Genomic DNA, 25,863 nt, shown 5'->3' on the forward strand with positions numbered 1-25,863 from the left:
TCCTATTTTGTTAATTTGAGAAGTCTAGTATTTCTTGAGAAAAAATGCAACAGCATCCTACAAACAAGAACAAACCATTTGAAATTTTCTGACAATTACATTTTTGAAATTTAGTTATCACATAGATATTCTCCCGTTAATCTAATAGGTGATGATTCTCTCTTAACCTTATGCTTTTCTAATACATATTGTCAGAATAGTGAGATTTTCACCTCCTCCCCCCGCCTTAAGGTTTGTTTATAAATGACATATTATGCGTAACGTGTGAAAATAGGGAGGAGTTTCAAATATATCATGTAAGAACACATTTTTAGCAAAATTCAAAGAATAAGCCTGATATCTGTTTTTAATTCAAAACAATTAGGAACGCTAAATCTCTTTATTAGACAGCCAGCACATGCTACACACGTAGATCCACAATCTCTCTCTCTCTCTCTCTCTCTCTCTTCTGAAAAGTCCTGATTCATTGATTCATATTGATAGTTTCAGTTTACTGTCTGCAAAGGCGTGAATGATAATGATTGGCTGCCGATTTGTCTTTAAAATGTTCGTTAGGGATGAATGACTTCTGTTTATCCCCTTTTGGAAATAAAAGTCATTAGAGAATTTTTATTTTATTTTATTTTATTTTATTTACATAAATTAAATACTTTTCAAACATTGAATGGAATTTAAGATAAAAAGAAATGTAGAAATTATTTATTATTAATCAGTAATTATTAAACAAGTATTAATTATTTAACAAGTAAGAGGATAAGAAAATGTAAACATTCATCATAGAATGGAATTGCAATTCTGCTGAGTTACGTTGGGTTAGAAATTATAAGAACTGTTTCGGAATTACTACCGAAGCAACTAAAACACGATGCTTCTTTTCCAGTATATATTCACTGGATAACTATTTAAAAGACATTGATTAATAAGGGATAAGAAACTAAGTATATAAAAACTAAGAATACTAGCTTTAGCCAGGTAATCGATCTTTTGGAATGGGAAAGTAGTTTTTCTACCGAATATTCGGGTTTCAATTCAGTACAAGGAAATCAACCTAAGAATTCAGACTATTTCAGAAAATAATATATGGTGTTAGCGATCACACCATAAGATGATAGTAGTTTTCTATACTCTCATTCTTGGATTACTTTGGATCATTGATAGTCTTGGGTCAACAATCGACGAGGCCTTGGTACAGATTGACGAGTCATTGATCTTTGTTTCAGTTAGTGCTAAAAATAGCACAAATAGGAGAAGAAACACAAGGCGTTAACAGAGTTATTTATTTGCTAATAATTTAGCAGTATATATTATTCTTTTCCCACCTTGAAGTAAGGGAAGTAGTAACTAATCTTTCCAAGCTACATTGTTTTAAATATAAACTCAACAAATTTTTACTTATCTTATTTGATTCCTTAAATGTCAATACCGCTTTAGTTAATTACACTTTTTGGATTAGCCCAAGCAATGGTGCAAATCAAATTCTAGTGCTGTCATTCGAAGCACCTTAAAGATCTGCCTCTAGTAACAGACTCTCCTCAGGATAAGTATACTTTTCTTTTATCAAGTGTTCCTTTCTTCCATGAAAAAGCATGGCAGTGACATCATTACTTGTTTAATTCATTTACTTGTATCTTTCATGGGACGTTAAATAACATTTGAAAAAAAAATAAATGGAATATGGAACATATCCAGGAAAATGTAATGGTTTAGAATTACGTATACTTACACTGCACGCTCCATAATCATCCAAATTTGCGACACAAAGCATTGTTTCTTCATTAAAATGCATAACTTTGCTATCATTGCAATGATTTCCTGGGTGTATTTTCATTATGGCTTGCTTTAACACATCGCTAGATCCTGATCCTTAGTTATAAGAGAATTTATTGAAATTACAAAAAATCCATGTGGTTGTTATAGATATTATTTACATTAAAATAATGGATTTATAATATTAAAGCAAACATAAAAGCAATAAAATAAATGTTATTTGCAGTATACTATATATCATTCTCTAAACGTCTAAGTACATCTATTGTTTTCAAAAATCAAAAACAATAAGACAAGGCCTTTTGGTTCCAGTATATGGGGTAGACGAGGCCGTTTTTAGCTCTGTCTAACTTTTGGAGACTGAGTGGTCAGTTCAATCTCCTCAGGTAGCCGATCAGAAATAGTTCCCCCAAGGCTATCACTAATTAATCGGTACGCAGAGAAGATGGAGGCTAGCAAGTGCCGCCATTTCGTGGTCCCTAACCCTAAATCAGAGTTTTTCGGGAGAAAAAACCGCTTGCCCGTACCAGAGATCGACAAACTGAGGAACCGGTCGAAAAAAGGCTTAGAAAATGTTCCGCTAGTCTAGATTCGAATCCAAGTCTTTTCTCGTGCGGTCAAAAAAATGGAGTGCAAACGCCACTTGTACTGAGTTACAAACTCTCGTCTCATGTTTATGCATTTAGTTTAAAGTATATAAATGAATATTATTTTTACAACTATTTTTGTCTGTTTTCGTTTAGGAGTCAGTGGACGTTGATTGAGTTTTCGTCACATTTTATGGTAATTGTTTCCGATATTCTAAGCATTGTTTTGTTGTCTTGTTTGTCTAGTGTCTAGACTCTAGACAAAGAAACAATGCTTAGAATATCGGAAACAATTGCCATAAAATGTGACGAAAACTCAATCAACGTCCACCGACCTTACCTAATTTCCGACTGTAGGAAGTTCCACAATATATAAAAATTAGGTCACGACCCCGACTAATAAGTGATAACACAAGCTCCCCTAAAGCAGATACATCAAGCTGTCATGACATAGCCCTACACTTATCCCGAAATGTTCAATGACGATAGCACAATCGAAACGGTTCGCACGCTGTTAAAGCTCTCCCCTGCCCCTGTTTCGTTAAAACCCTTCCACAAAGAAGCTACCTTAAACTTAATACGTGTAATTCTACATATATACGTATATATGTAGAAGGTTTTTTACCGTGGGTATAATATACGTTGAAGATACCAAGCTATTTTAAACCTGGTTTTAATCCATTTCTCAAGTAAGCAAACTGACAAGTAAGTCAAGTTTGCGCCTGCAAGTAGCGCAAGTCTTAGGCAACTTAGGAAACCGGTCTGGGTAGTGGCCCCTTGCCTTTAATGCATAGCATCATACATCTCCTCAAGGAGATGTGCTTTGCAATAAGGGTAAATACTAAGAATAGTGATCAGAGCTTATTCCACTTTTACCACGAGTTGCCTAAGACTTACACTACTTTGTGGGTCACCCAGAATTGCAATACTTGCAGACGCAAACTTGACTTACTTGTCTGTTTGCTTACTTGGGAAATGGATTAAAACCAGGTTTAAAATAACTTGGTATCTTTAACATATATATATATATATATATATTATTTAAAAAAAAATGTTTTTAATTAATCTTCACACCTTGCCTCAAACACACCCCCACGTTTCCTCTCCCCTCCCCCTTTAACAGCTAACAGCAAACGTATGGAGAACGAAGACATCCTAACATCCAAACAAGATATGTGCAAAATTTCTTCCTCTATTAGTCTGCATATATTTACCTCTAAAATACACTTATAACACCCTAAGAAATTCTTGAGTAAAAAGCCAATGTATTTAAAATAAGGGACACTGCTAAACGAAAATATGCAAAAATAGCTGTATAAATAATAGTTTTTAAAAGGAGTAACATGGGAATTTCCCAGGAATAATACTTATACCTGTATATCGGTGGTTCTTAACCTTTTAGAAGCCAGGGAACACTTTTGATTACAAGAAAAATTCGAGCAACACCAAAAGCATTTGGGCAGCGATTTTCAACCGGTGTGCCAGAGATTTATGAAAACTAATTAATTCAAAGAATTAATGTAGTAATTTTCGCATTTATTTATTAATGCGTGCTCTTCCATCTTCTTGTGTGTGTAAATCATTCAAAATTATACCTATGTTTTTGCCAGATCGTCAAAAAATTAAAAGAATATATTTTTAGTGTGCCGCAGAATTTTAGTAATTAGTTTAGTTGTGCCGTGTTATTAAAAATGTTGAAAATCACTGCATTAGGGTCAGAAAACTAACAATAAAAATATGCATCGACTTGCCTTTTATAAAAATTGAACTTATTTTAATGTGATACTTGAGGTTGTCGCCTTTTGCAGATTTAATATCAGGTCTAATTTAATACAATATCAGATCTAATACGTGATATAGCTACCCTTTTTAGTTTTTATATTGGTTAATATTGAGAAACGGAACTCACATAAATATGATGTTGAAAACTGCAACAAAATTTTCAGTGCCCTTGTGGAGAGAGCTGGGTATTCGGCTTGGACAAAAATCCAAAATTCCTCAAGATTTATTTCAGAGAATTTCATTTCTAGAGTACGATCCGTTGACGAGGTAACTAATTGTTCTTCTTCTTGTAACGAAAATCACAACTCGATGTATTAAATATGCCAAATGGATTTCGTATCCAGTCATAATTGTGTGATTTAAGGAAGGAAAGTAACTTGAAAAGCTTTTCTTCCAATATTGTCAAATGTTCTGTTATAACGGAAATAATTCCCTCGACAATTGTATTATGGGGCCAAGGAAACATATCGACTGTTATTTGTTTTTGATGTGCGGTTTTTCCAGAGACACTTTTTTCTTTGACATCCACTGACAATTAGTCAGTGGATGTCAAACTATTTTAATTTTTCCCTTGGATACTTGTATTAAAGCCGTTTAAGTAATTAAAAATATCGGCTAAATATGCAATTTTAGCACACCAAATATCGTTTTGAAGACATTTTATAAAAACATCTCTACCTTCATTTTGAAAAAAAGGCCAATAATTCATTCCTATATTCTCAAATTCGGAATAGCACTTTATCCCTGGATAACCATCTTACTTCAGTGTGCAAAAGCAAAGATTCGTACTTGGCTTCCATAGATATGCAAAGTTTTTAAAGGGGGTGCTTTTAAAGGTCTTGACTTGATGTAATTTACCATATTTACAACTTGGTCTAGAACAGGTTTTAATATTGCCGGTAATGGTTTTGAAACTAGGTATTATCTGTGCAAAAAACAGTGCGTAGATATAATATTTGGGTTCATTTTCTTTGCAAGGGTAACAAATCTTTTAATAGAGTACCGTTGGCGGAGTACCATCAGTACAAATTCCTACACACAGCTACCATGAAATTTTAAAATTTTCTAAATATGACGTAATAGAGTCAAAAACATCTTGTTCTGTTGTATGTTCGGTAAATTCTCGGCAGCATAGAAATTGAATTCACTATTTCGTTTTCATTAATGAATCAAACGAATCCTAATATATGAGCTTTACCTCTAATGTCAGTGGACTCGTCAATTTCTAAAGCAAAATGTTGTTTGGAAAGTTTATTGGTAACTGTTTTCTCAATATCATCATTTTTATTTTAATTTTATTTTTTATTGTATCGTCCGAATGAGGAATTTTCATAATTTCCTTTTTTGCTTCGTCGCCAAACATAATGTTTAATATTTCACAACATGCTGGAAAAATAAGAGACTCTGCTGTAGTATGTGGTTTTAATTTTACAGCAATTATTTCAGCTACCTTATATGATGCAGGTTGTGCCTTATCGGATATTTTAACAGTATTTTCAAAATATTTTACTTGTTTATAAAATATATACACGTTTACAGAAGAATATTTTTTAATTTGCCAAATATTTCAGTCTGAATATTGCAGACCATCTTCAGTTGCTACATAGGAATAGTTTTAAAAAACAAGGTGGAATATGAACAAATGATCATTTCCAAATGGAATGAACCGCGTGATGTCATATCGCTAAGTATTAAAAGAGTAAACATTTTTTTTTATCAGACTCATGATTAAATTAAAGATATTAATTCAGAAATTCATGTAATAATCGTAAATAACATTAGACTAATTTAAAAAATGAAAAAAATAAATAAATAAAAAATTAATGTGTTATCCTGATTAAACTTTCCCAAATTTTTGATACAGATATACAGTCATTACGATTCAAGTTAGGAAATTGAAGTAAGGCCTCCACACTTTCTTTAAATAAACGTTCAAATTTATAGCGACATCTCTGTAGGAGTGGAGTCTTAGACCAAAGGATGTTGTTGCTTGTTTCCGTGCTGAGCTAATCCAGATTTCTCGGGTTTGTTGTGTTGAATGGATGACTGATGATCTTGAATTTTGTTTTCTATAGAACGTCCAAAGTTGGAAAAATTACAGTTACAAGGAATTTGATACACACCAGGTAGAGACAAAGTTCATCGTTTATCTTTAGAGGATGGAAAATGGGTGGATAATTTGTTAATAGGTGTATAAGTGGCTGTTAGATCATATTTCTTTAGAATTCTCGAAATTGGTTCTGAAATCCTGGAAATGAAAGGAATTGGAACTTGACGTATTTAATCTTTGTTGTTTAGTGGTGGATTGTAAGAATCGAAAAGATGTTGTGTACTCTTTTCGGAGAAGCAATTGTAATCAATGAGAAGTTGAACAATTACAGAAAGAACTTTCGACTATCAAACATCACATAAAAGTAAATGGCTTCTCCGAAAAGAGTACACAACATATTTTCGATTCTTACCCAACACAAAACAGCAAAGATTCAATACATCGAGTTCCAATTCCTTACATTTCCAGGATATCAGAACCAATTTACAATTCTGAAGAAATATGATTTGACAGCGACTTATACACCTATTAACAATTTATCCACCCAATTTTCCTTCTTCTAAAGATAAACTCTCAACTATATTTCTCATCACAAGTATGTGCAATCACTACAATGGAAATTCTAGAATTAGCGCATGCCTGAATTATATAGCGAAAAAAACATGATAACAAAATCTCCCATTAACTTAGCACAGGAACATTTTCTAAGACTTATCCTTTGTAAAAATACAAAAACATATCATTTGAAAGGGTATGCTTTTGTATTTTTTGTACTCTTAAGCAGTATTAAAAGCATTTTAAACTTCTTTACTAGCTTTATGAAAGCTAGTAAACAAGTTTACTAGTCCATAAAGCAATGTTATATTTAATAACATTGTTTTATGAAAGCAATGTTTTGAAAGAGATATAAACCTAATCAAAATGCCAAAAGTATAATCGCTGTAAAATCCAATAATGTTACACTGTTTGTTGTTATATTACGTCATTCTGCAAGAAAATGGGAAAAGCAAAATTAGCAGCTAAAAGTATTGGTAATGCTAGACTTATTTCATAAGAAAATTAAACTACAAAACAAACCTTCATTATTTAGTCCTTAATGATCATATCCTTTGTCTAGAAACACTGGATTCGTATCCCGTATAGGATAGGAGGAAGAATTACAAAGACGTTTCAACGGAAGGTGTGCTAGCCGTTCTCATAAAGAGATTATAAGGATTATCCTCCAGTAAAATAGGCAAACTAGCAGAAAATATTGAGAATGTTTCTACGAAAATGCCTGACCATGTTACATAGGATTATTCATCCTATCATAACATTAATTAGATTCGTACGAAGCTAAGTTACTTGGCTTGTATGTGCTGTTGAGCCGAACATATCAAGGAGAAGGTGAGATGGAATGACCACAAATTTTCATAATCATTGGTACTAAGCAGATGTAAACCACGGGCATCACTGATGACAAAATAAATTTTCGAAAGAGATTTCTTTCGAAAATCTCACAATTCACAAACAATTCCAGTTATATGTTTACATGAAAACAAAATAAGAAAAGAAAAGAAAAAACTCCATTTTAAGATTTCACAGACTGTAATGAACATTCACCAGCTATTACACTTATACTGGAGTACAAAATAGTAACTTCTAACTTCGTTTTTTCTTAATCAATTTAGAAGAACCACAAGCCAATAGAATGTAAAATTTCTTTCGATTGTTGTGAGGAGTTTTATTTAGCTATTTTTTCTTGTTCTTTTAAATTCAATTAAATTGAAGATGAATTGGCTGGTTTCTCTCCTGTAACTCAGATTTTTATTCCCTACAAAAAACAACAAATTAGCTTAGGAACACACACACACACTCAAAGTAAAGCAAAACTACCTTTATAAAGTGGCCTTCCGCGATGAGTCTTGAAACCCATAATAAACAGCGTATCTGCTAAAGTTGCTTGATAAAATTTAATTAATTCTCATTAGTTAAGAAACGTGATAAGCAAAATAGTAATAAGAGCAACATAGAAGAACGAAACTTTTTATAGGCAGTTCTATTAGAACAACTGAATATCCTATATTAAATTACACTCATGGTAAAATGCAAACCACGGAAAGATGGAATGAAACTCTTAGTTTAGTTGGGTATTACATTCTATCAACCCACTTTCCAGAACAATAATTTTATTTAACGGAAGGGTCTTGTTAGATTGATAAGTCTATTTACCTTTTGTGCTTCCCCAACCAGATAATAAACACTTAGTCCCCTCAGATAAAACAGTTCCATTAGCTGGAAGGCAAGCAGGCTTCACGTGACTTGTAAATCTTACAGGTGCGTTCAGTTTCATCAGTGCCAAATCATTGGATAGATCAAAGGCGTACCTATGATCATACTGAAAAAAGCAATATGTTCATTATAAAGTTCGTTAAAATGGATTGTAAATTTATAAAATGAGTCTGTTTCCTTGCTGCCTGCAGCTGAATTCTGAATTGTATTTTATTGTTTACTAATTTAGATAACAAAATTCGTTTTATCTTTTCTTTTAACAGATGGGTGCAGATACCTCCACAAGCTAAACCAACAACAATATATTGAGAATTTATTTTTCACTTGGTTAGACTATAATAAGTTTAGTTTAATCCTTTATCCGAGTGAGAGCAAACAAAGTTTGCGCCTGAAAGTATCTTCAGGACTGGGATAAGGTAGTACAACACCGGGAAACTCGTTGCAAATAATGCAAAGCACATCTCCTTGCGGATATGTGTAGTACTATGCATTAAGGCAAGGGCCACTACCATACTGGTTTCGACCTTTATTGAGCTCTCGTCAGTGAGAGCCAGTTCCAGTAGTGGAGACACCAATGTAGAAGCAATGAGAGGTCATCCCAACCTATAGACGTTGCCAAAGGGTGTACAACCTTATTATTAAATCATTCTGGATTCAGAGAAAGATGTTGAGAGTTTATTCTTCACTTGGTTAGTACCAAGTGAAAAATAAACTCTCACTTTGTGAGATTTGGTGTCTCCACTACTTGGCCTGGCTCCCACTGACGAGACCTCAATAAAGGTCAAAACCGGTAAAGTAGTTGCCCTTGCCTTAATGCATAGCATTACACATATCCGCAAGGAGATGTGATTTGTATTATAGGAGATACTGAGATAGGACTAATGAGAGAATTCGCCTCCATTGTTACGAGTTGCCCGGTGTTGTACCACCTTACTCCAATCCTGACTTTCAGGCGCAAACTTTGTTTGCTCAGACTTGGATAAGGGATTAAACTAAACCTATTACAACAACAATATAGTCTTATGGATTCGATTTTACTAACTAGAAAAAAGTTTCATTGGTCTTTTTCTGCTGATTAATGAGGAAGTCGACGTTTTGTCATTGTCGACGTTTGTCATTCAGGTGAAAACTCACCTGAAAGACACGTATTTTTTATTCACAGAATTCCGAAAAACTTGACCGTAGAACATACTGAGACGATTATATAAATAGTTATTCACATGCAGTGAGGTCACTCCCATGGCTCATAGGATTTTGGGATTGAAACTTTCTTCTAGAAAAAGTGGTAATGACGCAGGTTCCCTTTCCACAGGGAATCTGCGTTCTTACCACTTAAACAGAGGGGGAAGTGTTACCTCTGACACTTCCCAAGAATCAAGGGGAGAATCGCAAACATCCCTATCTATGGGGTGATTCGAACCCGCAGCCTCTTGGCTGGAGAGATGATGCTTACCACTTCGCCAATTACGCTGCTACGTAGTACTTGATGGAAACAACGCTTTTTTTAATTTTGTTTTTTTTTTACCACGTAACAGGACCATACTCAATTGCTGTGATGACAAAAGGTGAACATTGACTGCACTCCGATTTCTTTATCAACCCCACCCTTAAAAATTGCCAGGACTAAAGCAGTCTGCTCTCTCTCTCTCTCTGTCTCTCTCTCTCTCTCTCTGGGATGACGAGGTATTTAAAAATTTCTCACTTTAAAAAATACTCCTCTTAAATGTTTACAGAATTACAGTTTTTTTTAAATAAAACAATATAAATGTCGGTAAAATTGAACAAAAGACATTGAAAGAAGTGATAATGAAGCTGGTGAGTTAACAACCTTTGCTTGTTGGAGATTAACTTATGCACTACTTCAAAGTTAAATTCCACACGAGTTCGAATTGAGTTGGTCGTACATGTTCGACTTCCATTATCCATTTTAAGTAGATAAAACAGAGTTTATGATATAATTAGTATCTAATTATATCATAAATTGAAAGGGAATTGAATGTACACTTTCATCGCTCATAGTTGTCAACTCGAACTAACATAGTAGTCGCTGTTTTTGTATTATGAAAACATCCGATCCTCGTTACCTTGCAAATCGTGCGCTTTCAGAAGAGTTAAGAATACTACAGTTTAAACCATACCATTCGATGATATTTTTAGAATAATGAATAACAAAAAAGCATACGTCATTTCCGAAATAAACGATGATCTTCTCAACTAGCCGAATTTGTTCGTGTTCGTCCTTGAAAAATTTGTGGTGATTTCCAAAGTGTACTCTCCACTCCTTGGAATTAAGTCTGGAAAAAACAAAAGTGAATTTTGCTCCTTTCTTTCATATGCCAAGAGAAAAATATATACAACGCATCACACATGCGCTAAAAGTTCTATTATATTTCAACACAAAACCGTTTTCTTTTTCATCATTTTGTTAAGACATTCGTTTGTCTCTTAATACGCAATTAGAGTTGATAAATCATTAAATAACCCATCACCCGAATGTAAAGGGAGAAAATGACAACAGCACTTAATTAATATAAGTTCATTATAATTACCCTTCTACACAATGACCAGCTGTAACGATCCACTGAGCATTCACTAATGTTCCCCCACAGAAATGTCCATTGGGTTCAATAAGTTTCAGCTGAAGATCAGCTTGCCAAGGCCAACTACCATAAACTGCTTCTTCACCACCAACAATGCGATCGGAGTCAGCGACATACGGTTCTATATCTGGAAGGCCACACTGTATTTGAGGTATAGGGCCTCCTGTATGGGCACAAAAGTTCATATCATTAAAACGATATAGATATATATATGAAAAAGCTTTGATGACAGATACCGAGAGAAAAAAAAAGATCACATGGCATATTTGAAAAGATACTACTTTAATATAGTTTAATTTTATTTTATTTAAGATACAAAGATACAAAGAAATATATGAAGAATTATACAGATTTAAAATTGTAATCCAATCGCTCTGAAATTCTTCTGATGTTCTTTGACCAGTGAATTTAATTCATCGTCATCAGGAAAGCAGATATTTTCAGAATTCATTTTTAATCGGATTTTAATATTATGAAAAGCTTTATTGATACCTAAAGATGTTGATCTATTCAAGGAATATAGTAAACTAGTAGTATCTTTTCAAATATGCCATGTCATCTTTTTTTTCTCTCGGTATCAGTCATTAAAGCTTTTTCATAATGTTCCAACCGAGTAAAAATGAATTCTGAAAAAAAAAAAATATATATATATATATATGCTTATAATTATTAACTGACTTAAACACCATGAAAATACCATCTCATAAAGAAGTGCCGGAAGACCCTTAAAAATATTGGACTTTTCATAAACACGCTTGTGTTCTTAGAAAGATATAAGTTCCATTCAATCATCCCTATGTTCTTACAATTTAAAATGTCCATCCATTCAAAACGAGCTCATATTATTTATCGCCAGGCAACTAGAACTTTCAGCAGAAAGGATTATGGATACCAAACATAGTTTAGCTTCTTTGTTCTCGAAAAAAGGTACGTTAGACAACAGCCTAGAGTCTTCGTTAGACAATGTATCTTGGAATGAGACTAAATCTATTAGTGCACTTTTTTCAGCCAGAACCCTAAACATCAATAAATATAAACTGATTAGGAAATTTGATTTCCTCAAACGTACGCAAGACCGTGTATCCTCTAATATTGCTTCACACTCTCTTAACGATGTTGTCGTTAATAAATCTTCACATATTCTTACATCCGCAGAAATAGAAGATCTCTCCAAGGGGCTTAATTTCGTCCTTTCACCTAGATCTATTCCTAAAGAACTTGTTCTTACGAAAATAGAAAACGTTACCTCCAATCTACCAACACAGAACGCAGACTACATAGTATAGAAGTTACATTTGCAATCAACAAGAGTAGACCTCCAACTGACAATGTCTCCAGTTTGAAGAGAAAAGCTATTCATCAATTGCGGAATAATAAAGATATCATCATTTGGCCATCTGACAAAGCGAACGCCAAAGCGAATAAATAGAGCCGATTATCGCCTCAAGATATGTGCATTACTACATAACCGGACAAATAATCTTCTCAAATGCACCTGAGAATTACCTAGGAATATCCGCCTATCGCTCCGCTCTCTTCATCCACTTATTCCCAGTTTATATGGCCTTCCGAAGATCCACAAAGCAAATGCTCCTCTCATACCAATAGTCGAAGGCATTGAGTCCCCTGCATAAAATCTCTCTAAATATCTCGCTTCCTCCTTGAAACGTCTTCACAGGAAAATCCTTTTCATACATGGCGAACTCGGCTTATTTTGTCTTAAAGGTCACGAACATCCAACTTAACGAAGCACACAGAGTGGTCAACTTCGATATAGTCTCACTGTTCACTAACGTTCCAACCAAGGAAATCCTCGGTGTTTTAAAAAACAAGTTATCTAAAAATATTTTCGCCTTACTTTTGCATTGTTTGGATTCAGGCTACTTCTTATTGGAAGACAACATCTACAAACTGAATAGTGTTTGGCAATGGCTGGTCAGTTGACTCCGGTGCTAGCCAACGTTTTTCTGGAAGATTTTGAGGAAAGAGCCGTTTCCTCAGCGACACTGAAAAATTAGGACGGCATTTTCCTCATTGGGGAGCACGGCCCAGAAAACTTACACACCTTTCTGGATCATTTAAACCATTTTCATCAAAATATAAACTTCACATCCAAACCAGAAGTTAATGGTGTTTTGGCTTTTCTAGATATAAAACTTACTAGAACAACGGATGGTCTCAAGATTTTTATCTTTAGAAAGCCAACACATACCGATAGATACTTAGATGCTTCGTTTCCACTATCCCCCTCAAAAATTAGAAATTATTTCCACACTTTTTACATAACGAAACCTGTGGTGAATTCATCACTAAAAACACACGTACTAACCACAGTAATGACTATTTAATTTTTCGTAAATATTTCATCCCAAGTATCTTGAGACATGACGAGTACAGTAGTTCAAACAATACTAGGAATAACATACAGTTAGGGGGTATGATTACAATGGAATCTCAATATGCGTGCAGTCATGTGTTATAAAAGTAAATTAAATATAACTGAAAAAAAATATATATACATATATATATAAAGATTATTTCACACAATTTTTGAATGGCAATTTCCCATACTTTACGAATAGTAAGAACGTCGTTGCAGTTTAAATTTGGTCTATGTAATAGGGCTTCAGCACTTTCTTTATATAAACGTTCATATTTATGTAAAGATCTGTGTAAAGGTTTTGACTTCTCCCAATGGATCCTATGGTTTGGATTTTCAACTCCGTGTTGGGAGAGACCAGATTTCTGCGGTTTGAAAAGACGAATGGGGTCTTGATATTCCGAGATGCATGTCTGAACAGACTTACCTGTCTGTCCAAAGTAAGACAATTTTTAGAAGCAATTCCCAATGATGTCCCAAGATACTTGGGATGAAATATTTACGAATTAAATAATCATTACTGTGGTTAGTACGTGTGTTTTAGTGATATTTCCACACTAGCTCATTGGGCGACATTCTTGTTGTCAGAAGAAGAGGAACTTCAACAATAACTTAGTTACCTCAAAAGGACTTTCTTAAATATCGGATACTCTCCTAAAAGTATCTATAATCGTCTTAGTTTACGTAATCAACATAGTAATGAAGATAACTCATATCCCCACAGCCTACATCTTCTTGCCGTATACAAGTTCTCTTTGTCCTAAACTGCCGAAAATCCTGAAGACATTTAACGTTAAAACATATTTCTCCATCTTTACAAAACTCCCATCTTGCCTCAGTCAACCTAAAGTAAAACACAACCTTCTTCAGTTCCTTGGAGTATAGAAAATGATTTGCAGTTGCGGCAAACCATATTATGACCAGACAGAAAAGTCCATCTCTCACAGCCTAGAAGAACACCAACGTGACATTTCCTACAACAGAACCCGTATATCCAGCCACGTTTTATTCTCTGCCAATACCAATTTTGAAAGAGGACAACATCAAATAGATTGGAACTTTACTTCAACCATCCATAAATGCTCCGATGAATTAGAAAGACGTATCTTGGACTACAAAGAAATAGTTCTCGACCCTACCCATCTAAACAGCAATCTCAGTTACTGCCTACCCGATTCACATAGAGCTGTCATCGAGGTTTCGCGTACTCGTGATATCATTCACACGCAGAGTGCTTCACACTAGAACTAACACTCAGACTCGATTTCAAACACAACTACTACTTGTTCTAAACTTTGTGTTTGTGTAAAGTACAATATATTATTAAAATGTTATTTTCTCCATGGTACTCTATTCACCTGATGATGTCGGCATTTCCAATGAAACTAGTAGTGAAACCTTATTAAATCTCTTATATTTTTTCTCGGTTTTTAAGTAAATTAATAATAATTATAAACATGTCATTAAACCGAGTCAGTTACTCTGTATATACTGATTATATACGTGGATGGTCTGAAAGGCTCTCGGCCTCGACCATAGATTGCAACACTATCGGCAAGATTTTTTTTCTAAGTTGGTACATCTGTCATAAGCATCTATGTGGAATTGCAAGTCATTCTCTCAAGTAGTTTATTTTATACAGCTATATATATATATGAGAATTTATTTAATTTCTTTTTAATAGGACTGGCAGAACTGGTTCTAGAGATAAATTTTAGGACCTCGGGGAAGAATTTTGATTATAAAACAAACAAAACGAAATAAGACAAAAATTTCTTTAAAATAAAATAATAAGAATAAAAAAATAAAGAAAACAAAGCAAAATATGTGAAAGAAAGTAAAAAGGCGCTGATTAAATTGTACTTTTTAAAATATTTAAATTACCCAGATTTAATTAATTAATAAAGTTTTTATTAATTTAATATAAAATTTATATAATTCTATATTACATTAATATAAAATATAATATAATATAATTAATTTCATTATATTATTATATAATATAATATAATATAAAATTAATATAATATAATTTATCGATAATTTAATTAAATTTAATTATCGATAAATTACAAAGACCAGCTTAAAAAAAAAAGAAAGAGGTCGCACATTGTAGTTATTCTGTTAGCGAACCCAATTGTAAAACGCCTTTTGGTTTTCGTGGAAACAGCTAAAAGCGGTAATTTTCGGACAAAGCAAACACATATTTGCAATGTAAAACAAACTAGTTGATAGACGTAGGAGAGGAGATATGATAGTCATATAAATTAATCCTATAAAAAGGTTTTATAGGATTGGTACGGATAACTCTTTTAAGACAAGTGCAGGAAGGGAGAGAAGAAGGGGTCATCCCTAAAGATTGTGTAAGAGTGTGATTAACAAGGGTGTCAGGACTATATTTTTTGCTTGAAAGGCTGTAAATGGGTGGAATGCGTTGTCAGAGGTGGTTGTGAATGCTTCATCTGTGAATGAGTTTAAGGGGAAGTATGACAGGTATTGTATGAATAACACAATTCAATAAAATAAAATGGCACTGACTGAATTATGCTCTTGAAGTTTCGATGAATATTTCACAACCACCGACAAGTTATAAGGACAAACATGCAAAAAAAAAGAAAAAGAAAACGAGGGTACACAGTGCAGTTATTGAGTCAGCTAGCGCAATGCAAAATGACTTTTGTTCTTCGTGGGAAGAACAAAAAAAACGGTCATTGTCGCCGAATTTAACAAAAATTGAAATTAAAGATTTTCTTTTCATCGCTAAACCGGTCAAATGAGGTCTTTTTCTATGCCTTCCTGAGTTGTAGAGAAACTGTAGTTTTTATTGATCTGCGTGAATATTTCAGGATTTGTAAATATCTGGAATAAAATGTTTTATTCCAGAATAATTATTTTTAATACATAAACTTTATTAAAAGAATTATTATTAAGCTAATAGCCTATATCTGTTGCTACTGCATACACAAACGTCATTAATTTGTGCTGTTTCGCATCTGTCCAAGCATAATGCTGTGTATATTAAGTATCTTTTATGCATGCTTACCATAGTTCAGGATAATAAAAACTCGATGCTTATTGCGTTTGACATCGTGTCATTTCAGAGGCGTCTTTAACGTTGCATATATAACTATTAAATTCATTATGCAGCATTTTGTTAGATCCCAAATGACCTGATTATTTCGCTTAGTCAGATCCGATTTGTATTCTTTTCTTCTCAATCTGATACGTTCTTTCATGCAAACTTCTCAGAATGTTCCGTTTGTCTCCGACATTCCCATGCGCAGAATATTTTTTAAACACCTAACTTCGTGAGAGGCGAATCGAGGTTATTGGAGTGACGCAAACATTGTTTAAATTTTTTTCATAGGTGTGTAAGTAACTTTGAGGTCATACTGTTTTAACATGCTAGCTATTTTAGCTTTTTTTTTAATTTTTTAAGGTATAGTGACTGCACCTTTATAGTTTATGCTTATTATAATGTTTGCCGACATTTTTTTTAAATGTTAATACTATTTTTTAGGTGGTAGCCATTCTTTACAAACATCGATATAGATATGATCCAGCTCTGTCTTTAAAGTTTATAAGACACCTCATTTCTGGGAAGCATGATCATAAGAAGTAGAATTTTTTCCTGTTTATTTCGAAACCTAATCAGTTCTGTTCAGTGACTGAAAAGCCTATCCAAGAAAGAATGCGTTTTGCTTTCTTCCATTACTGTTGAAAAACACATTAGGGTTTAAGTTAATCATGAAGTTATTAAAAGTATGAAGTGTTTCATCCAGTTATTTAAAAAAATGATTAAATTTCAAAGTTTAGTACTTTAAATATAATTCAAAGACCTGGTCAGCACTTTTGATGTCTTCATTGACACTCCAACCGTGCTGAAATAAGTTCTTGCTATTATTTCATTATTTATATACTCACCCTTGTACGCATTTGAATACACTAAGAATTAATTTAATAATACCAAGATGATTAGGCGTTAATTAATTTTCATTGTGTATAAATTGGTTTATCAAGTTCGTCCCCATTCGTATCCCTTCTCTAAATTAACCTACAACTGTTTTCCGGTGTCCCATTCTAACCTCACTGATCTAGCAAATTTTAAAGCTGCATCACATTTCTATATACGAAAGCACGAGTCATCAAGAGATCCTAGGGAATTTCAGGTGAATCAAGAAGTCATAGTTAAGAATGTAAAGGATATTTTACTATGCATGAATATATGAATGAAATAAAGTATATGAAAGAAAGCCAATACATTTTTATCCATGAGAAGAATTATTAAATTTAAAAAAAAAGTGTTACCAGCTATTGTTGTAAAGCTGTCCGGTAGATGTGCCAGTAAGGAATGAATTCTATACGTACCAGCTGTACTGATTTCACATACTTCGTTTATTTCAAAGAAAACAGGGGGAGATGAAGCAAGTTTTTACTCACCACATCCAGCTTCATCACTTCCATCTCCACATTGATCAATACCATCACAGGTGGAAGTTACAGGAACACAGTTTCTATTGTCACACTCCAATTCGCCATACTTGCACAAATCTGTGATATGGAGTAATGTATTAATTGATTAATAAAATGACATGCAATATCAATGTCGGTATTAAAATTTGCTTAAGACATTTTTTATTGATAATAGCAAACAAAGAAAGGGAAGACATGTGACAAAAAAAAGTATTGTACAAAGATCGCTGTTATACAATTATTAAAAGTGTAATATTTGAATTTCAAATCTCCACATTCCACAACAGAAAATCAATCTAAGTTAAAAATAAAGACATGGGGGGAACTTGATATTATTATGTTTCTTTAGGTTTAATCTTTAAAATTAAAACTAGCTAACTCATCTTCAAATGAAAAGCACTGACATATTTTGATAAATACACTGTATCCATCTATGTCTCATCCGTCCAAGACAAGTTGAGTCCCCTGATCAGGGACTTTAGGAAATTTGGTGCAGTCGGCTTACCTTTCCTCTGCTGAAATCCTTCTAAGGATAAATATTTTATTCCTGTAGAATTTTGTGTTTATGATGTTGGTTTGAATGTTCTGAGGAACTAACAACCAAACTTTCGTGGAGAAAAAGCTCTCTACCTTCCTACGAGATCGGCTACCTCTTCATGTTATTAAAATGACCTGATTAAACTGACCATATATATTTTGCTGGCAAGTTTTTTTTTTCTCATGACGTTGGAATTTGTGTGTGTGTGTGTGTGTGTGTGTGTGTGTGTGTGTGTGTGTGTGTGTGTGTGTGTGTGTGTGTGTGTGTGTGTGTGTGTGTGTGTGTGTGTGTGTGTGTGTGTGTGTGTGTGTGTGTGTGTGTGTGTGTGTGTGTGTGTTTTTCATAGAACTTTACTACCAGCTTTCCGAGGATATCCGTCTTCCCTCACAGTTTTTATATATTAAAGACTACGGAATATTCACCATCAGACTATTTGATCACCTAGCGGATTTTTATTGCATTAAAAATATATCTAAAGAAAAAATCATTAACAGTTAATGTTGTGATAATTGCTAGTCACTTACAAAAGATATTTTTGCCATTCCAATGCTGAGTAGGGTGTGTTCAATATAATTAACTGAATTTTTACCCTGCCCAGACATATAAATAAATAATAAATAAATATTTTGATTTGTATAGAAAAAAACGTAACTAGAAAAATCGTAACTATTTTACTTAACTTCTGTTGTTAGTTCCACTCGAATATGAAAACCACGTCTGTTAAACAACATGTCGGTGTAAAAGTGAAATGTTATCTTCTCACTGGTAATTACTAATGGTCTTGGGATCATTTTACCACAGAATCTTTTCACTGTTCCTCCTGTTACGATGTCTAAAAAATCCGCTTCGCATCTGGTAATTTCTTCAATATCCATGAATAGAAATGTGAGTTTCGTTTTCTGTAAAGGGAATTAATTTATCATTAGTCTTTCTTCCATATCTTATTTTACCACATATCTAATTTTATTGTTATTAATTATTATTATTAAATTAAAACCTCCAGAGAGTCAGATGACTCATCGCAGGAGTTCCCACTGTTAAACACGCAGTTTATCATACACGCGCCTTAAATATGTTTACTGTCTCCGTGCTCACAACACAATGCATTCTCAGCCACTGCATTCCAATCACCCGCCACTCTCCATGCAAAAAACCTGCTCCTAACCCCTTGTTTCTCCTTATACAGTTTCCAAAAATGACCTCTTATTCTCTCCCTATCTTCACCCATCAATGCAAAACGTCCCTGGCATTAATAAGCTAATAACCTCTTAACTGCTTATATGTCTCGATCAGATTCCCTCTCTCCCTCCTATCTACCAATTTCTGAAAATTACATTTGATCTCGATGTTATTTTCGTAATTAGTGCGAAACTTTGTCGCAGTAAACATGGAACTATTACCCTTTCCATTCTTTTTAAGTGTTTAAATCATTTGAAGGATTTCAACATCATCACTGCTACTTATTATTGTGTTTAATATTACATTTAGAAAGTTTTGTAATTTTATAATTACAAATTCAATAAATCTATAAACTACATAAAATGGCGTGTAACATTCTATTAATATTTCTCTTAGCTGTTTTATTGAAAACATTGCATCTATGCGACGATCTTTTGGGACTTCGGCATCTGACAACAAAGATTCAGTTATAATTTCTTATAAAAAATCATCGTAATATAATCCGAGTATTTTCCACCTTCATTATCTTTGTAACCTTTTCATTGGTTCAATTGATTTAATTTAATTAAAAATAATTTAATTTTAATTTTAATTATGAAAATCATACTTTATAACGAAACTTATAATGTAAATACGTGGGTGGTCTGAAAAGTTCTCGGCCTCGACAATAGATGGCAACACTTTCGGCAAGATTTTTTTTTTTTTTTCAAAGTTGGTACATCTATCATAAGCATCCATGTGAAATTGCAAGTCATTCTATCAAGTAGTTTTTTTATACAGCTGTCTGAAACAAAAGTGTTGTCTGTATACCTCGAAATGGATAAAATTGAGTATGGTGCGATTATAAAATTCTTTGTAAAAGAAAGTTTAACGTCAAAAGAAATTTATTCGAAGTTCATAAAAGTTTACGGGCACTCTTCTCCTTCGTTTTCGGCAATTAAGAAATGGGCTGCCGAGATTAAACGTGGCCGTACTAACCTTCAAGATGATCCACGTGAAGGACGTCCAAAAAAGTGTAACAACAACAGAAATCATTGATCAAGTGCACGATATGTATTGGATGACCGGCGAGTCAAAGTGTGAACTTGTTGAAACTATAGGCATTTCAAAAGAACGTGTAGGATATATTTTGCATGAAGAATTGGAGTGCTTGAAGCGTTTTAACAAGAATAGAACTGATTTTATGTGTAGATTTTTTACTATGGATGCTAAAGGCATTTTGTTTATTAATTATCATTAAAAGGGTAAAACAATAACCTCGGAATGTTATTCGGATCTCTTAAGCAGACTAGACAAAAAATTTCGTGAGAAAACACCCCATTAGCAGAAGGCAAAAAATCATCCTTCATTAGGACAATGCATCCCACAAAGGTGTATTGGCAATGAGAAAATTAAGGGATGGGATCTGCACTATGAATTATTGAAACATCCACCCTATTCCCCAGATTTGGCTCCCACTGACTTCTATCTCCGTGAAGTCAGTGGGAGCTGATCCACGTGAAGGACGTCCAAAAAAGTGTAACAACAAAGAAATCATTGATCAAGTGCACGATATGTATTGGATGACCGGCGAGTCAAAGTGTAATATTGCTGGACTATTGGCATTTCAAAAGAACGTGTAGGATATATTTTGTATGAAGAATCGGAAATGAAAACCTTTGGCAAGATGGGTGCCTCGCTTGCTCACAGTAGATCAAAAACGCACTTTCATGAAAATCTCCGGACAGTGCTTGAAGCGTTTTAACAAGAATAGAACTGATTTTGTGCGTAGATTTATTACTATGGATGATAAAGGCATTTTGTTTATTACTTATCATTAAAAGGGAAAAACAATAACTTCGAAATATTATTCCGATCTCTTAACCAGACTAGACGAAAAATTTCGTGAGAAAACATCCCATTTCCAGAAGACAAAAAATCAACCTTCATTAGGACAATGCAACTGCCAACAAAGGTGTATTGGCAATGGGAAAATTAAGGGATGGGATCTGCACTATGAATTATTGAAACATCCACCCCATTCCCCAGATTTGGCTCCTTCTAACTTCTATCTCTTCCCAAAATTAAAACTCTTTCTCGTTGGTCAGCATTTTTCTTCCAATCAAGAGGTGATTGCAACTGTAGAGGGGGTATTTTGAAGATCTTACTGAGAACCACTACAGGGACGGGATAATGGTGCTGGAGCATCGGTGGAATAAATGTATTAGTCTTAAGGAAGATTACGTTGAAAAATAAAAATAATTTTGAAATTATAAATCCGTGTTTTCATTGTTAGGCCGAGAATTTCAAAACACCCTCGTATAATCACTTTCAAAAGAACAGATAATTTGTACAAAAAATAATATAAGGTACAGACAGGGCCGTACTAATACACAGGCGCTAGCTGGGGACCCTAAAATATTATGGCTAATTTAAAGGTCCCAAACAAGAGGGAGGAATCACGGAGTACTCCACCGCCTCGGGGAAATTGTAAGGTCCTGCTTACAGATTATGTTTAGAAATTTTTCTAAAAATAACTCATAATTAAAAAAAAAATGCTTGTCTCACTTGCAGGGAGACTTCTTTTACACTAATGAACAAAAGTATTTAAATAATATTTTAATATATCTTCTTCTTCATTTTAGGCCTAGTGGCCTCTAACGGTTACGTATTAAGCTTGGTGGCCTATTTCGATTCGAAACCGGAAATACCACTGAATAAGTCAGTCAATCCTATTCCAGAAGTGTCCTATGTTTGTAGGTGCGTGTGCTCACGGGGTTGGGTTTCCTCTTGTAGGGACGAAAAACCCGACTTTCAGGGTGAAAACTACCCCTATTTTCGTATAAGACTGGCTATTTGACCTTTCGTCGAAAGATACCAGAAAAAGTTCCTCACGTCCCTTACGCAAATCGAACCCACCAGGTCTTTCCAGCCAAAGGGCTTCGTCAATTGTGACTGAGTTATGGAAGCTCTTTTAATATATTGATTGCATAATTATGGAAGTATAAAATTTTGCAGTCTTTAAAGATGAGGATCTATGCATATTGGTTACGTAATTGGGAATTGCGTTAAATTGGGAAATTAGAGTTATGCAGCTGGCCAAGTGGATAGCATTTCTTCTTTCTCATTAACAGTCAATAGAATCTGATCTCACTGTTCTTTCTTTTTTTCTTTCATAATAACTTTTATTTATTTATTTTTGATCTCGCTGTGATAGTAATGTTATTTTTGTTATCATCCATACATCGATAAAATATACCGACATCTGATATTCAAGTCAAGACATTCTAGTTTTATTGAGAATGCCTGCTTTTCAGGAAGCAGTTCAATCTCCAGAGTTAGCCAATCAGAGATAGCTGGCCGAAGGTTATCAGTCATTACACATAGTATCAGGTGAAGTGATTCAGCGGAAAAGTGCCTCCATTACGTGGTATCTAATTCTAACAAAGGTGCCTTGCGTCCCAGAAAGTTTTCGAACCATGTCTTTCCAAACGAATCCAACGGTTTATCATTGGATTCGTTTGGAAAGGCATGGTTCGAATCTTGGATTGGTCAATAGTATTAATACAATAACTAAATGCGTATCTGCTTGTCATAAACTTCAATCTATGTTAATGTTTTGAGAAAATGGATGCTGCTGGTGCGCAGTGTTTCATATTTGTTCATAAAAAAATATAATTTTTTTCAAGATAAGAAATATATGTTTCATAGTATTGAAGATATGCATGAAATAAACTGTGCTTAAAAGAAAATATTAAGATGAAAAGAAAACTGAATTTAGGCAATGAAATCTCATGAAACAAATCTCAGGAAATCAAAAAAACATAGATGAAATAGGGAATAAATGACTTTTAAAGTCATTTATTCCCCATAGGAAGGAGGCGAAGCGCTCCTAGTCCTATTTAACTTTTTAAAGATAGAAGAGTATCCAGTCTCTGTTCTTCAAGCCTTGACTAATAGTGAGCTCAGGCTGTCCATGAATCATATCTTCAGCATTTTAGTGGAGAGAGAGAGGGAGGGAGAGAAAGAGAGAGAGAGAGAGATAGAGAGAGAGAGAGAGAGAGAGAGAGAGAGAGAGAGAGAGAGAGAGAGGGTGTGTAGTAGAGAATTGCTGCTATCTCTAATGGCAGCAGTTTTTACAGTCATTTTTTGCGATGCGAGGTTAAAAAATCGAAGAATGGCTTTGCTACAGAGAATTATACTTGTATCCTAATAATCCTCATTATCTTTGTGTTTCTAAATGACTTGGTCAAAAAGAAAATAGTTTGCAGATTTAATACTGACAAAAATCCTATCACACAATCTGTTGTGTCTGTGAAATGAGTACAGTCTATGACAGTTGTATATTTTGCGAGTCGATAACTTACATTATGGAAGAAAAAACCTTTGCAATTTGCATGTGAGAGCAACTAACTCATATTTAGTTTAAAATCTTTATAAATAACTGTGCTTAAAAAGAATCATACTTACTTTGAAATCGCTCTGGATTGATAGGAAACAATAAACGCCATCTGGATAATTCTGACCCTCTAGAAAACCTGGACTGTAGATATCCATTGGTCCATCACCAAGCGCTACAGTTATGTTATGTTCACTGCATGGGATGGTAATCCCTAAACAAATGATTCTTATATGTGTACAAATATAAAATCGGTATTATATTCAATAAATAAATTATATGCTATATAGTTATGCAAATTAAGACAAACTTCATTATTTGTTATTTCCTAACTATGACTTGTGAAGTCTGAAACCGTATAGGTTGTTATCCCAGATGGCCAATAAAAGAATTCATCTCAGATACGAGTTGTAGGAGAGAAAAGAACAGCATCGTCTGTTCCTTGTGGTATAGTTGGCTGAATAACGCTTAGAGTTAGTCAAATGACTGTCAATGCTTCTAATACCGTAAAATTAAAACGCGCTCGAAATCTGATGCCACATGACAGTGCCAAGGAATAACACAACACACCTGCTTAGACGTGGCGATTAATAAACAAGGTCATTACACCCGACTGAGCCATCGCGCGTTGGATCAACAAGTAAGCAAACCGAAAGAAGTGCAGTAAAAGTAAAAGTAACAAAAGACGTTATTGGTAGGAACGTGGAATGTTCGTACGTTATGGAAAGCCAAACTTGCTTTGTGGGCAGTGTGATCGAGAGATGAAGAATCAAGTGGTCAAGTTGGAATACAAAGAAAAGACGAGAGTCAAAGGTCTTCTCAACCAAAGAAGAGAAGCACTCTGAGGGTACAAGCCAGGTAACCAAAGCATAATGACAAAGTTTGCAGGAAGGTCATTTAAAATTGGAATGGTCCATGTCTATTCATCATTTCAGAAAAGTACTAAAGAAGAAACAGTTATTTCATAACTGAAACAAGTTTTAAATCAGAACTAAACGGAGAATTACTGATCCCTGGGAGGAGATTCGACTACTAAGGTTGGAACAAACAATAGCGATTCAAAGAGAGTAATGAGGGAATATGGATATGGAGAAAACAATGAAAGAGGAGAAAGAATGCTTGAGTTTGCCATGCATTACGACAGTGTAATTTACAACAGAAAATTCCAGCAGAAAAGATTATGGAAAGTGGGCATCATACTCATAAGGAAAAGACCACATCAGTCCAACAGTGTCGAGTATTTCAAGGAACAGATTAAGAATAAATCACATGTTAGTGATTTCCGATATCAAATTTAAACTCAGAAGAAGAAAAAGAGAGAAGGCTCAATTTTAAAATCAAAAGAAATAAAAGAACATTGAACAAGGAAATGCTAGAGAAGAAGAAGAAGAACTGGAATTCATTATGAAATTAGAACTGGAAGAGAGCTCAGTGAAAGTGGCGCTTGCATCCTCTTCGTTTGGTCGCTCGAAGTCAGACTTAAGTTCAAGTCTAGTCACCGACTGGAGGAACTTTTTCTAAACCTTTCTTCGACCGGTTCCCTAGTTAGTAGATCTCTGGCACAGGCAAGCGGGTATTTTCCTCCCGGAAACTCGGGTTTTTCGTCCCGTAAACTCAAAAAAATCGACCGACATTATTTCAGACAGTAACATATCTTGTTAGGGTTAGGTACCAAGAGATGGCAGCACTTGTTTGCCAGTCTCTTCATCGGTGGCTGCTATAATTAGTGATATACATGGGCCAACTATCTCTGATTGGCTACCGGTGGAGAGTGAACTGCCCACTCAGTCTCCAAAAGTTAGATAGGGTATAAAGGTCGCGCCTACTCCCCATAAGGGAATAAAGGCGTTAGTTGGTT

General features: G+C 34.2%; 1 protein-coding gene across 1 annotated transcript in view; it reads right to left on the reverse strand.

Moving 5' to 3' along the window:
* The window catches only part of LOC150099471 (transmembrane protease serine 9-like), a 120,662-nt gene that overhangs the window by 93,180 nt on the left and 1,619 nt on the right, over nt 1–25,863 (reverse strand). Inside the window, exons 2-5 of the mRNA XM_090404367.1 lie at nt 17,878–17,988; nt 11,007–11,220; nt 8,398–8,552; nt 1,724–1,863 (exon numbers count right to left, since the gene is read on the reverse strand). Of these exons, the coding sequence (XP_090260493.1) occupies nt 1,724–1,863; nt 8,398–8,552; nt 11,007–11,220; nt 17,878–17,988 (620 nt within the window). The remainder of the gene's footprint in view (nt 1–1,723; nt 1,864–8,397; nt 8,553–11,006; nt 11,221–17,877; nt 17,989–25,863) is intronic.

The sequence above is a fragment of the Typopeltis vanoorti genome, chromosome 14, assembly GCF_054136105.1.
Source record: "Typopeltis vanoorti isolate ZY-2024b chromosome 14, IOZ_Tvanoo_1.0, whole genome shotgun sequence".
NCBI lineage: Eukaryota > Metazoa > Arthropoda > Arachnida > Uropygi > Thelyphonidae > Typopeltis > Typopeltis vanoorti.